At 37.6% G+C, this 13,766-nt stretch overlaps 1 protein-coding gene across 3 annotated transcripts; it reads right to left on the bottom strand.

The window, feature by feature from the left end:
* Positions 1-222: 222 nt before the first annotated feature.
* On the bottom strand, positions 223-12,636 carry LOC306868192 (zinc transporter ZIP13-like). 3 transcript variants are annotated; one of them, XM_079414264.1, is made up of 10 exons: positions 12,475-12,636; positions 10,848-11,204; positions 9,593-9,700; positions 7,186-7,319; positions 4,333-4,461; positions 4,074-4,163; positions 3,256-3,306; positions 2,900-3,032; positions 1,613-1,712; positions 223-1,512 (listed from the first exon to the last, which is right to left on the bottom strand). In XM_079414264.1, the coding sequence occupies exons 2-10, from the start codon at positions 11,194-11,196 to the stop codon at positions 1,437-1,439; spliced, it is 1,170 nt and encodes a 389-aa protein (XP_079270390.1). In that variant the 5' UTR covers positions 11,197-11,204; positions 12,475-12,636; the 3' UTR covers positions 223-1,436. The 3 variants fall into 3 exon arrangements, with proteins under 3 accessions (XP_079270390.1, XP_079270391.1, XP_079270389.1); XM_079414265.1 differs by having other exon boundaries at positions 10,848-11,182; positions 12,475-12,634; XM_079414263.1 differs by having other exon boundaries at positions 10,848-11,223; positions 12,475-12,614.
* Positions 12,637-13,766: the final 1,130 nt, after the last annotated feature.

Genomic DNA, 13,766 nt, shown 5'->3' with positions numbered 1-13,766 from the left:
GTAAATTACAGAAAATTACAGAATTTAAATTTTTGGATGAACTACCCAACAGCTTTTCAGCAGGAGAGAGAAGAGACATTTTGCTAGGAGGTCAGAAAATGATTCATATTTGAAAAACTGTCAGCTGAACTGATTAATACATTTCTACAAGGAATACAATGCTGGGAGCAGTGCTACTCCAAGTAAAAGCTGCACACATAAATCAGACATCACAACAGTTTTAAATCAAACTGTAATATTGCTTTATTTCAAATATAACATTGGGAGGACTTAAAAGTTAAACTTACATTTTTCTTTCAACATGGCATTGTTTACACAATAAATATATATATAATCTCTTCAAATATTTACAATCGGGCAAAGACTGTTCTGACCAGCCATGTGACACGTTCAGAACATTCTTTTCAGTAACATTCCATACAAAACTCATAAACAGACAATCCATTTATCAACTATTTTATCTTTTTAAAAATGTGATTGAAATGGCACCAAGTCAGTTAAGTAAACGAAGTGTCTGCTTATGAATCCATCAATCCTCAAGACTAAATCACTCAAAACTGTGTATTGCAATGCCAGGACCACAATGAACTATACAGAACTCTGTAAATTAAAGCTAAAACGTAGCAGTGTAGTGGCTATCAGGACACAATCAGTAACAAGACTAAACACTGTAAGAAAAGACATAGAAAGCACAATTTAAAAAATGACTGAGGAATACCTGAAAATAAGTATTTCAAAAGTATTTGACAAAAGGAGTGTTCATTGATGTATGTGCAATTAGGAATATGTAGTCATGCAAAGTGTGGATGTCTTAACTTGAGTAAATGAAGCATGAAATGAGCTTGTATAGATTTAACTTCAACAGAAAGACTTCTAAAAGTGAAGCAGTATTAGTTTATAGAAAAGCAATGATGATGACCATCAAAAATCTGATTATGTAAGCATATGTGCTTGTCTCTTAATAAAGGATAAAGTGTTGACTTGTGAAACCTGCATGTGCAGTATTCCATACAATTAAAGCAAATCACATTGATGTAACCTACTGACATTGGAAATGTGTTTGACAAAAAAAAAGAAAAGAAAAAAAGTCAAACATTAAGAAGAATGCAAAACTGTGCAAAAATGCAACCAATGTTGTGTTGGAGCACCTTTTGCACAAACCTGTATTTCCCTTCAATTTCAGCTGGTGCCTGTCAGGCATGAGTTCAGTTTTAATCTGGACACAGAAGTGTATGAAGGATAAGGCTAAAAATCACAAGGACAAATTCAAACACCTGATTGTCAAGGCTGTTTCTTTCTTAGGTCTTTCCTCACATGTTCTTTAGGGGTGACAAAAATATTTAAAACATAACCAGTGGAGTGAACTGTCACGAAGTCCTCCAACATGCTAGGTAGCACTCTAATTGTCCCTTGATAAAAGTGGTGCTCGTCTGTGGCTAGTCCATGACGACTGAGAGAAGAGCCATGACTGCTATCCCACAAAATAACAGCAGAACCTGTAGAAAGGAGTTCCTGTGGGAACAGGGGACACGATCATGGACATTCAATTTATTTAATATGTGAGGTACGGCAAAAAAAAATTCTCATTTTTTCAGGGAAATGGACACCTTACCTAGGGTTGGTCTCCTGCAGCAGATCAGGTACCACATTGACCAACGCAATGTAGATAAAGCCACCTGAGGTGAAGGGGAGGATCCAAGCAGTGGCATTCTCTAGAAAGATACATGAGCAGAACCAGCACTGAAGAATATGTTTGATAAGGTGCTTATGTGCTTGAGTTTTCCACAAATAAAAACACTCATTTATTTATTAAGTATCAGTAGCTGCTAAAAGTCATGTTAAGCATGGGATGGTAAGTCACAAATAAGAAAGAACAACATTGCAAACAACAACAAACGCTGATATCAGAAGAAACATGAAAAAGCTTAAAGATACAATACATCTCTTAAGCATTATAAAGACTGCACAATTATAGGAATGATCTGTGCGAATCACACTGTGCAGATTGGATCTAATAAACTTGGGTATGACATGCAAGTCGACTGTACGATGACAACACCTACTGACTCGTACGCTACGACACACGCTACTACAGAATAATAAAACGTCATCAGCATGCGCTAGTGGTAAACAAAAAGAGCACGAGGAATCACACTCAGGCAGTTGTAGTTTTTAATGTGTGCTGAAAAAAAGTGGAAGCTGTAAAAGAGGAAGGGATAAGAGCTGTAGGTAAGCAGTTTTGTATTTTAGTTCAATGTTGTGTTGATTTCATGTCGCATTTTTATTGGCTGGTCAGTTAACGTGGGTCGTAGCAGCAAACACACTGTGCAATGATCATTCTGAATTTCTGACACTATCAAAAAAACTTATCGTAGGCCATCTTTGGTCTTTGAACTTCTCTCACTGTGCAACATAGGACCACAGATTAGAAGCTAAGATCACAGAAACCGCCACAATTGTTTCACGATTCATCTGGACAGCCGAAAATCGTGCAGTGTGTCTCGGGCTTAATGCTCACAAAGTAAAAACAGTAATATGAAATATTACTACAATTTAAAACAAGTGTTTTCTATTCTCAGCAGCCATTACTCTATTACATTATTATCAGTCTTCAGTGTCACATGATTCTTCAGAAATCATTCTAATATGCTGATTTGGTTCTCAAAGATTTATTATTATAAGTTTTCAAAACAGTTGTGCTTAATTCTGTGGAAACCATGATCATTTTTCTTTAGTATTCTTTGATGAATAGAAAGTTCAAAAGAACAGCTTTTATTTGAAATAACATTTTATTGCTTTCTTACTAAATACAAGTTTTAGGCTAATTTTTGGTTTTATTAAAAATCTTTTGAACAGTAGTGTATAGCCTGAGAGATGAGAGATGCCTGTGGTGTCTCACCTGCCCCATGCGGTGATTGGGAGCAAAGAGCAAAACATGCCCCCAGGACTCCTCCTAACGCTGTAGAGAGTTGCATACGGGCAGCTTTCCAGCGGTCAAATCCTGCTCGCAGCAGAATGGCAAAATCTCCCACCTTTCCATAAAGACAGAAATGTGTGCACAGCAACAGAAATTGGTAAGTACTGAGTACTATAAAGTATTGAGACATTTGACACGCAGTAACTCTTGAATGACTCCTTGCTCATTCCAAGTTGATGATAATAAACTATTATAGATCGGTTAAAAATGAAATGCATTGTTTCTGTATATTAATTACCTGGTTGAAACTCAAGCAAGAAGGATACTGAGATACGTACCTCATGAGGGATCTCATGAAGCAGAATAGCGAACGTCGTTAAGAGACCAACCTGTTAGGACAAGTAAAATATGGTATTGTAAACATACGATAAATATATTGTAGTATACCCTTGTATTCTAATTCAACCATGGTAGGGCAGCAAAACCAAATTTTATAATTCAGACAATGTTTATTTGGCACATATGTTTAACTGAATGTCAACAGAAGCTATGGGGGAGGTAGCAAAAAGAGTAAAATGGCACAATACTCTCCCTTGCATTTCTGCAGCCAAATATGTATGTCCAGGCCAGTGAACAAATGTGTAAAAGTATGTTTTTCTGTGCAAGTATAGTGGTTTCTGTTGCACCAAGTCCATTTCCTCTGAAACTCCCTCCTCATACATGCTGGGAGCCTTATGCTTCTCCACCTGGACTTCAACTTCCAAAAGCCATATAAATACTGCTGCACTATAAATACTCCCACACATCACATAGACATCTCTCTCTCACTGTTTGCAATGATCTCCACTGACCAAAATAATTATTGAGGATGAGATCAGTTTAAGGCTTAAAATGCTTAAATGTGGCCAAACCATATTATATTTACACAGGAACTCTGAATCTATTTATAAAGCACAAAGTCACAATTACCAGACATCCAACTGCCCTACACAGACCTGTTCACATTAAGCAAAGATATGAACTAGTCATTAATAGTGCACTTTATATTAGGCTATGCAAGCAGCAATCAGCTTTCCTTTAGCATTACTTTGAGTTCTGTAGTAATACAAATGAAGGCTGAAACCCATTTATATGGAATAGATCTGTTTGCTCTTACCTTTCGGCTTACTAAAAAGCTTCCTGCCACTGCCAGCCCATGAGTGAAGTTATCAATGCAGTTAGCAAGAAGGTTTAGATAACCACTTGTCTGAAAAAATAAAGAAACAATGTAAGAGAAAAGATAATAGGTAACAAGACATTTTACAAATGCTGTATGATTGGTTCCAAGGAAACTGTCCTCGTACTTGTCTCTAATAATCTAATAACCACTTAGATCTTTGATTGTGAACAAAGCATGATTTGCGTGCGCAGCTTACCTTTATTTTCTTTGGCTCTGTGTAAAGGTTGATGTCAGTCTTTGGCTTGGAGTCGGAGTTGTTGTTTGAGCAGATGCCATTTGTTTGTGGGGACACAGAGACCTCGCTGCTCAGATCTGTTGAAGATGACTAGTTTGGAAAGAGGAGAGAACACCACAATAAGTCTAACAAATCTGGGTCTCATTTCACAGCATTCAAGAGTAAATAGACAGTTTTACCCACTATCAAATCTTCAGATTAAATCGGATACCAAGAACACTTACCAGGTACACCACTATTCAAAAATGTGGGGTCAGAAAGATTGATTGATTTTAATTAACACCTTTATTTATCAAAGATGCATTAAAGTGATCAAAAGGGACAGTTAAGACTTTGACATTGTTACAAAAGATTTCGATTTCAAATAAATTATGCTTTTTCCATTTTCTATTCAAATGATTCTGAAAAAAAAAAAAAAAAAAAAAAAAAAAAAAAGTACTACACTTTCCACATTAAGTAACACAATTGTTTTTAACATGAAGAAATGTTTCTGTTCTTCTTGACCACAACATCAGCATTTTAGAATGATTTCTGAAGGATCATGTGACACAAATAATGGCTGCTGAAATTTCAGCATTGTCATCACAGGAATAAATTACATTTTTAAATATTAATATATAATCATTGTAAACCGTAACAATTCACAATATTACCGTTTTTGCTTTATTTTTGAACCCCCCAAAAAAAGTAGCCTTGGTGAAGAAAGAAATTCTAAATTTTAAAACGTTTTTGAAATCTTATTGACCGCCAACTTTTAAAAGATTTATGCACACATTTTTCAGCCCTAATTTAATGCAATTTTATGTGCCATTACTGCATATCTTAAACATTTATTCACAGTGCTACCTGTTATAAGTACGCTGCTATAAACACATTCCATTCATTTTAATAAACTGAGGAAAATGTTTTGTGGGAATCTACAGCATACCACCACTCTATAAATAGATATTAAGCTGTAAAAAAAATAGAAATTCATTTTTAATTCTTAAAATCAAACAGACTAACAACACTCAGTTTAGCTCAATTTCTACAGAACATTAGTTCATACTCAAAGTACAAAAATTTAAGCATGTGTGTCATTAAAAACATTTCTGCTTCTACATTCACATAATTCTTTCCACGGGTTGAGGAGACAAATGGCTGACTGTGAGAAAACAATGGTCCTTTATAGCAGCAGGTATTTTAGATTGTAATAATAGAACTAGACGCTTCCTCCCTGTTCTAGCCCACAGTCTGTAAGGCTCTCAGCTGTGGTTTCTGTGCACCGTGGCTGACTTCTGTGGCCCGTCTGTTTGCCGATGGAATGCTGGTGGCAGCTGCTTCCTGCTAGATGCTATTTATAGCTACCCAAACAGAGCAGAGGCTATCAATCAAACTCCCAGGTCTCCCGTAAGAAAGGAAGAAGAAGACATAGGCATTCACAAACAGATTCAAGTCATAGGCCAAGTCAAATTAAAGTTATAATTAGAAGGGAAGGGGGGAATAGACGTCTATGTCACAGGCACTGCAAGCCCCTCTGTTTGGTGTGATTTGAATGTCCAAGGCACTCAAGACGCTACACTTGAAAGGTAGGCAGAACAAAACTGGAATTCATTTGTTCTAGGAAGCATCTAAAAGCAAATATTTCAAGGCCTTAAGCCATTGGTCTCAAACTCAATTCCTGCAGGGCCGCAGCTCTGGACAGTTTAGCTCCAAATCACACCTGCTTGGAAGTTTTTAGTAATCCTGAAGAGCTTGATTAGCTGGATCAGGTGTGTTTGATTAGGGTTGGAGCAAAACTGTGCAGAGCTGTGGCCCTCCAGGAATTGAGTTTGAGACCAATGCCTTAAGCTGTTATATCGCTCAGGGTGGAGACCGAAAAGTGAAATAAGGTGTGCATGTACAGATAGGTTTTTGTACTAACTTTGCATGTTTATTTTTTTTTTATATATTTCACTTTTGCAGGGATGGGAACATTCTAGACATTTCTGTAACATTCTGGAATATTCTAGTGCTTTCCGGGCCATTCCAGAACATTGTGGAACTAGTCAAAAAAGACAAAAATCATCCAACGTACACTTCCGAAGTTTTGGATGACTCACTGTTTTGGTAACTGTTCATGTTACACTGTTGTTAGCTCAGTATTATGAATGTACCATGTAATTTTTATGCATGTGTAATAACAGATTAGCTTGCATAAGTTGTCAATATTTTCAGTTTTCACGAGCACCGTTTAATGATACACAAAAGTAATGTGATTTTCCTATTCAGCATGTCAAACTTCATAAACATTAACAATAAAAGTGAAACAAAAACTGTGTTTCATGATAGAATTACACACAAAAAAAAACTAATAAGAGTGCATTTAGAGCTGCAATAAACCAGTCAGAAGTTTAAAGACATTTAAAAGACTGATGAACTTTTTCCAGAAACTCAGGCAAAATCTTACTTTGCTTTAGAAATATTTATAACACTTCGGTCATTGTTAACAAAACAAGAAGAACGCCTAGTTAAAGGTCCTGTGAAACCACAAACTATTATTCCATTAGCCAATACTCAAAAGGAAAATGTGCCAGAAAAGTATTTAAAATAGCACCTGTAACTTTTTGTAGTTAAATAGAAAAAAAATTACATAAACAATAGAACTCTAACTGTATACTACCGGATGGTTAATGTGGATGTAGGCTATAATGAATGTGTGCGAGTCTGTAGAGTGCATAACTCCAACATCGTGCTTTGGCTCCCCCATGAGGTTCAGAATTACATTGTTCCAATGTGGACACGTTGGACGGATTCAAAGTGCTGGAATAGGTACTAAAAGCGCATGTAACTTACTTCAGTTCTTTGGCAGGCGGCTTTGCTCTCTGAGTCACTGTCTTCATCAGGGAACACCTTTTCCAAAATCAGAAAGGACAGCAGACCCCCTATCACCCACAAACCCTGCGTATGATAGTGCCTGTGGGACCCATCTATACAACATGCAAACACAATTTTTTTTAAAATACAATTAAATAAATTTAAACTTCACTAAGCTCTGTCAAATGCTGTTTTTGTTAATTAAAATTATTTAAAAACAATTAATATGAAATAAAATATCAATATAAGATGAAAATCTTCAACTGCATAAAGGAAATGTTGCATTGGAGTCTAAATGAAATACAATAAGCTACAATTACTAAATTAAACTGAAAAATAAATCTAAATGGAAACATAAAAAGATAAGATGCACAATTACTAAATTAAAATGAAAACCGAATATATAAAAGTGAATAATCGTATGCTTATATACTATGTATAAATACTAAAATTACACTGGCTCTGCCTTAAAAATTGTACTGTATATTGACCTAAACCTGCCTTCATTAATAATATTTGACAAGATTTCAGTATTAAAATACCAAATAATAATATCACCTATAATGGTAACACAAACACCCAGAGTGGACTTTTTAAAAATGTTAATAGCACTGTGTAAGCTTTGAATCCCCAAAAATGAAGACATAAGATCAATAAGGGGACTAACACTTGCTTCAAAGTAAATGTTACTAAGTGCCATTATTCATATCGATTTCAGTACCACAGTAAATATGAGAAACTGAGGCAGAGTTACCAGAGGGAAAAGGGTTTAGCAAAGAGTCAATTACTACACACTCTTGATGTTAAAATGGCATAGTTTCATGCAAAACAATAACCAGGTTTCCATCCAAGGATTTTTTTTGCGGAAAAATATTTAACGCTTTAAAATATTTACGACATAGCTGATGGAAATGCCAATTATCGATTAAATTTATTTAGTCATTTAGCAGACGCTTTTATCCAAAGCGACTTGCAAATGAGGACATCAGAAGCAATCAAAACCAACAAAAGAGCAACCACGTGCAAGTGCTATTACAAGTCTTGGTTTTTTATTATTACAGATAATTATTATTAATTACAGATAATTATTATTATTATTTATTTTTTAAATAAAAAGACAGATAAAATAAAATTAGAATAGAGAGTGCTAGAGTTAGAGGGTCAAGCAAAGATGGAACAGATGAGTTTTTAGCCGTTTCTTGAAGATGGGTAAGGATTCGGCTGCTCGGATCGAGTTGGGCAGGTCATTCCACCAGATGGGAACAGTTAATGAAAAAGTCTGTGAAAGTGTTTTTGTCTTTGGGATGGCACAATAATGCGTCATTCACTTGAAGAACGCAAGCTTCTAGAGGGCACATAAGTCTGAAGTAATGCATTTAGGTAATAGTCAAGTTGCAATAGTCAAGTCTGGACAGAACAAGAGCCTGAACAAGGAGTTGTGTTGCATGTTCCGAGAGAAAGGGCCTGATCTTCTTAATTTCTCATGTGTCGACAAAATCTTTTTCCGTTTAACTTTAGCGCATAAATTCTATATCGATACTTCAAATGTCGCAAAAATTCGTTTGGAAACACTGTCAAGAAAAGGGGCTTTAACGCAAATAAATGTGGTCCGTGTTATAGGCAGCGTCCGTGTTCATGGTGTTGCTCACATTAAAGCACCATTTCCCTGTAGTTCAAAAGCGCATTAATCATATTCATATTATTAAATTGCATCTAAAATTATTTTATAGCCTACATGGTAAGAAAAAGACGAGCTACCTCTCAAACATACTTAATTTGATGTTAGTAGGCTAGCCTACGTTTACATATTTTTTTTTACAGTGCACTGTTCAGTTTAGCTAGCCTGTAGTCCGTGCCTTTCAGCTTGACCACCATACCCCCGTGATATTATGCCAAGCACATTTTGTTTTACATATTGGAACGTGAAGTACAAAAGTTTAAATTAATTAATTTTGGCTTGTTAGCTTCTCATATTTTTATTCTTGTTTTGGTTTAATTAAATTTAAAGGATTTGTTGTGGAGTGAGGGGAAATAAAATATCTTTTCATGCTTCTTCAATATGTTTGGCTGACTATTTTATTATGACAGTGAACAGGCTGCGTTGTCGAGTCAGCAGGCTATGCTTAACTGCGCGCGTGAGGCGCTGGCACGATCGCTTGCTTTTGTTTTTTTAAAGGGGGGGGGGGGGGGGGGGGGGTTGGGGGCTTAACAAAACCACACATTTACAACTACTGGGAGTCACAGGAAGGGTTATTAAAAAAAAAAAAAAAAAAAAAGACCGAAAAGGAAACCGAGATAAGACTAAGAAACTGAAAGAGCACACATATGATGATTAATGCATGAGCACTGCGCCAGCAAGTGTTATATATAATGTGAGAATTCTCACCAGGACTGGAAGTGTAAGCCCAGGCTTCAGGAAGGAGGTGGAGAAACACGTCGCCTAAGAGACCACCAATGGCAAAACTCAGCAGCTTCTTCAGCTTCTGACACCCAGCTGCAAACAGTACAAGAGCATAAACAGAAGTTCATAAACAAATATTAGCAGAAATGCTTGATATGCAAAACTTCAAAGATTTTGTTGTGTTAAGCAAATTGAGCAAATCCTTCACATAAAGCAGATGGTGAAACCACCATACAGTTGCAAAATCATTCTACAAGCACTTACATTTATTATTTTGTTTTTCGTTCAGCTTAAGTTCTGAAGCTGCACAGCTTTAATAAACTAGTTTTGCAACCGTAAAGCGTTTGTGGGAATATACAGTAACAGACAAAAAATATCTAAAGCTATTACTCCACACTGCTTTGAAAATCATGTGGTCAGTCTCTGTGGTACAGGACCCACCTATACCACTTATAATTCAGTCTAACCATCTACTCTTAACCATCTAAACCTATACTGGTAGAACAGAACAGATGTTCTCTTAAGCCGGTCTACTTCCTGACTAGGATCCATTGCCAGACTCTGATCTATTTCTGCATGACTGATATCATTGCAGACAAAAGCTTCACCGAGCAACACTGCCCTCTGCAAAGATCTTTAGAGTGTGACCTGTCAACCATACAATGTTACTGCACACTTTTTGGCATCCAATTATGGTTCTTCCATTGAACATCCACTACATCAAGAATTATTGAGACAAGCCATGACAGGTGCAGCTGAAGATGCAATTGCTCAACAAATTCTTTTATAGGTCAAGCATGCTCACACAACACATTTTTCTCAGGGATCGCCGGACACTGTCTCTGCAAGATTTTTTATATCAGTTTGGGGATGATTCCTAAATTTAATCTAATAATTTGAGGAAGATTTTATGAGGAAAATCCCCAAAATGAACAGGTCTTCAAGAATTTAACATGTAAAACGCTACATTTTCTGGTGACCTGCACAGGACCAGAAAGTCTAATCGTTTTTTCCACCTCTGATAGAATGAACAAAGAAGAGACACAAAATACTGGATCTCTGCCCATTAGTCTGCATAAGCACACTGCTGTGAATATGTGGACCAGCCCTGAATGTAACACAATGCTACCTCTACCTGATCTGCTTAGCATGTAACCTGATCCTAGATTAGCAGTTACAATGAGCCGTTTACATACACAGACCTAGATCACAAAAGCATGCAAGCATAAGTTTGACTTACCCTCAGTTTTCAAAGCTGTTCCAGCTTCAATGGGTATCACTAAGAGTGGAAAGATGCCACTGAGTCCGACGGCGATCGATCCCACAAGGGAGCAGAACCAAACATCTAGGTTATCTATGGATAACAGCTCAGCCAGGTACTGGGGATCTAGAAGGTCCTTAATGCACCATGGTCTTGGTCCTGCAGGTGCAGTCTTTTCTTGGGACACAGCAGTCTGAGCCATCATCTTCCCACCAAGGGATGATGCCAGTAGGGCGGCACCAAGGAGCAGCACAGCAAATGCCCAAACGGGCTTCTCGGGTCCTGCGCTCATCAGCCCAGACCTCCGCAAAGTACTTGGAAGAAACATGTAGGGTGCTGTAAGGCAGAGAGGAGCCTTCAAACAAAATTTCACGAAGTGGAAAGATTAGTTGAGTTTCAATAAGTTTCAGGGTTTCTTAGTCCCAGATAAAAAAAAAAATAGGCTAGTTAGTTTGTGTTAGCGGTATTAAATGCTTGAGCTACTTCGTTTCAGAAACAAGAATTTTTTGAAACATTTTCCCACAGAATCTACTACAAGGGTGCAAGTTAATTTGCTTTACAATTTCAATATCTATTGTAATTCTTTTACAGCAACTTGATAACAATACCTTCAAATTTAATGTACTGTGTCTGTAAGAAATGTATGTTGTTAAACAAAATACAAAAGAGTCTTCAAGCAATGGTATCCAAAGACTTCTATATAAAAAACACATTCGAAATTCCAGGGGAAGCAGCCCTCTAGCTTGGCCTCCAAATTGAAAGGTCTGGATATGGTGACTAAGTCATTCCTCTCCTATCCACCACCAGAAAAAAAAACAGTATAGACCACATAAAAAGACAGACATTCAGAAGACCATGGCAATGTGAGTCACAACCTACAAATAAAAAAGAAACCCAAAAAAAACTTTTAGCTCGTTACTGCCAGCACGGGAAAATAATTTACACAGTGATGAAAACATGATATCAGTTAATGCATTAGAGTCAGGCCTAACACAATCCCTTCAAATAGTTTATAAAACTAGCACCCATAATAATGATAAGGCTAAATGTGTTCACCTGTCTTCAGCAGCTGATCTTTATAAAATATTGCAATATTGCATGAGTTTAAATTGTCTTTATTGCACAAATATGTAAAGAATATAACCGTAAAAACAACATACCTTGGTTTTAACAGGTTTGTGATTGCCACTAATTATGCCCGTTATGGGTGGATAAAAATGCAAACGCAACATTTACAGAGGAGCAGCACGTTTGTACGGTCTGTGGACGTGCAGGAGTTAGGGAGCGGCGAAATTCCTGACAAACTCCAGCCACTCTGGGCTTTAAACACACTCTTAAAGTTTACAGCGTTTCTGCATTTGGCTGCTAAACTTATTAAAACAGCAAGAAGGCCCAAAAGCAAAGCTGTCAGTTGTATGTTATACTTATGAGCGATGAGTAGCCAGTCTAAACGCAGAAACTCGCAAAACGCAACACTGTTGCAATGTTTCTGATAAAAGCAACGGTGCACGCAAACTAACTCGATACAAAGTTGCGTGCCTTGAAAAACAAATCACTGTCTACAAGATTCGCAACAGCGATAAATAAACAAACATTTTTTTCTTACCTGGCTGAAATTCCTACAGTTTTTACTCCGGCTTGACCCTGCCATCCAGGCACTTCTGTCTAATAGCAAGAGCACTGCAGCAGACAGCCTCCCGATTTCCCTCCTGAAGGATTTTCCACTGTCAGCCACGTCTCAACGACAGGAAGTGCATTTCCAGACTGCGCAGAGAGGGGCGGCCTGAGCGCGCGCTAACCAGAGGAGGAGACTCAAATAGCAAACATGTGGAGAACATGCTGGAAGAAAATGGTTGTTGAACCTGTTGTAAAAATGACAAAAGGTAATAATGCAAAAAGTACATTCGTTTTGGTGGTCGAAGACAGACCACCAAAACAAAAAAAAATTTCCATATCATGTTTTGAATCCTTTATAGTGTTATACACTATCTATCTATCTATCTATCTATCTATCTATCTATCTATCTATCTATCTATCTATCTATCTATCTATCTATCTATCTATCTATCTGTCTATCCATCTATCCATCTGTCCATCTGTCCATCTATCTGACAGCAACCCCTTGCAGTCACAGAATATCTAAGCAACCGCAATGCATTATCAACCACACTGAACACCTTAATTTTTAGTATGCCATTGCAAGTATTCAGTTTAATCAAGTCTCTATTCAGATGGCAAGAGAATCAGAATCAGAATGAGCTTTATTGGCCAGGTATGTTTACACATACGAGGAATTTGTTATAGTGACAGAAGCTCCACAGTGCAACAGAAAGACAGAAACAGGACAGGACACAGATAATAAAAGAATAATATACAAATATCCAAATATTCAGTTTTCTCCTGAAGTCCACGATCATCTCCACAGTTTTGCGCATGTTAAGCTCCAGGTTGTTAAGACTGCACCAGACAGCCAGCTCCTTAGCCTCCCGTCTGTAAGCAGACTCGTCACCATCCTGGATGAGGCCGATCAGTGTGGTGTTATCTGCATACTTAAGGAGCTTGACAGAGGGGTCTTTAGATGTGCAGTCGTTGGTGTAGAGGGAGAAGAGCAGTGGGGAGAGAACGCAGCCCTGAGGAGCTCCAGTGCTGATGGTGCAGGTGTTGGATGTGAATTTACCAAGCTTTACTAACTGCTGCCTGTCTGTCAGGAAGCTGGTGATCCACTGACAGACAGAGGTGGGGACGGAGAGCTGTCAGTTTATTCTGAAGGGTGTCCGTGATGATGGTGTCCCTGGTCTGTCCAGATGTTGCAGGATGAAGTGCAGTCCCATGTTGACTGCATCATCCACAGACCTGTTTGCTCTGTAGGCGAACTGCAGGGGGTCCAGTGATGTCCT

Source organism: Barbus barbus (assembly GCF_936440315.1).
Source record: "Barbus barbus genome assembly, chromosome: 1".
NCBI classification, from domain to species: Eukaryota; Metazoa; Chordata; class Actinopteri; order Cypriniformes; family Cyprinidae; genus Barbus; species Barbus barbus.
The sequence above is the reverse complement of the archived record's forward strand: the minus strand, read 5'-3'. Positions and strand labels throughout refer to the sequence as shown.

Bases quoted from the DNA above. Each gene is read 5' to 3' on its own strand.
- LOC306868192 (XM_079414263.1), bottom strand. From the start codon at position 12,519: ATGGCAGGGTCAAGCCGGAGTAAAAACTGTAGGAATTTCAGCCAG. The intron at 3,033-3,255 runs GTACGTATCTCA...CTTTATGGAAAG, and splicing joins TTCATGAGATCCCTCATGAG to GTGGGAGATTTTGCCATTCT. The intron at 1,713-2,899 runs GTGAGACACCAC...GTATCTTTCTAG, and splicing joins CCAATCACCGCATGGGGCAG to AGAATGCCACTGCTTGGATC.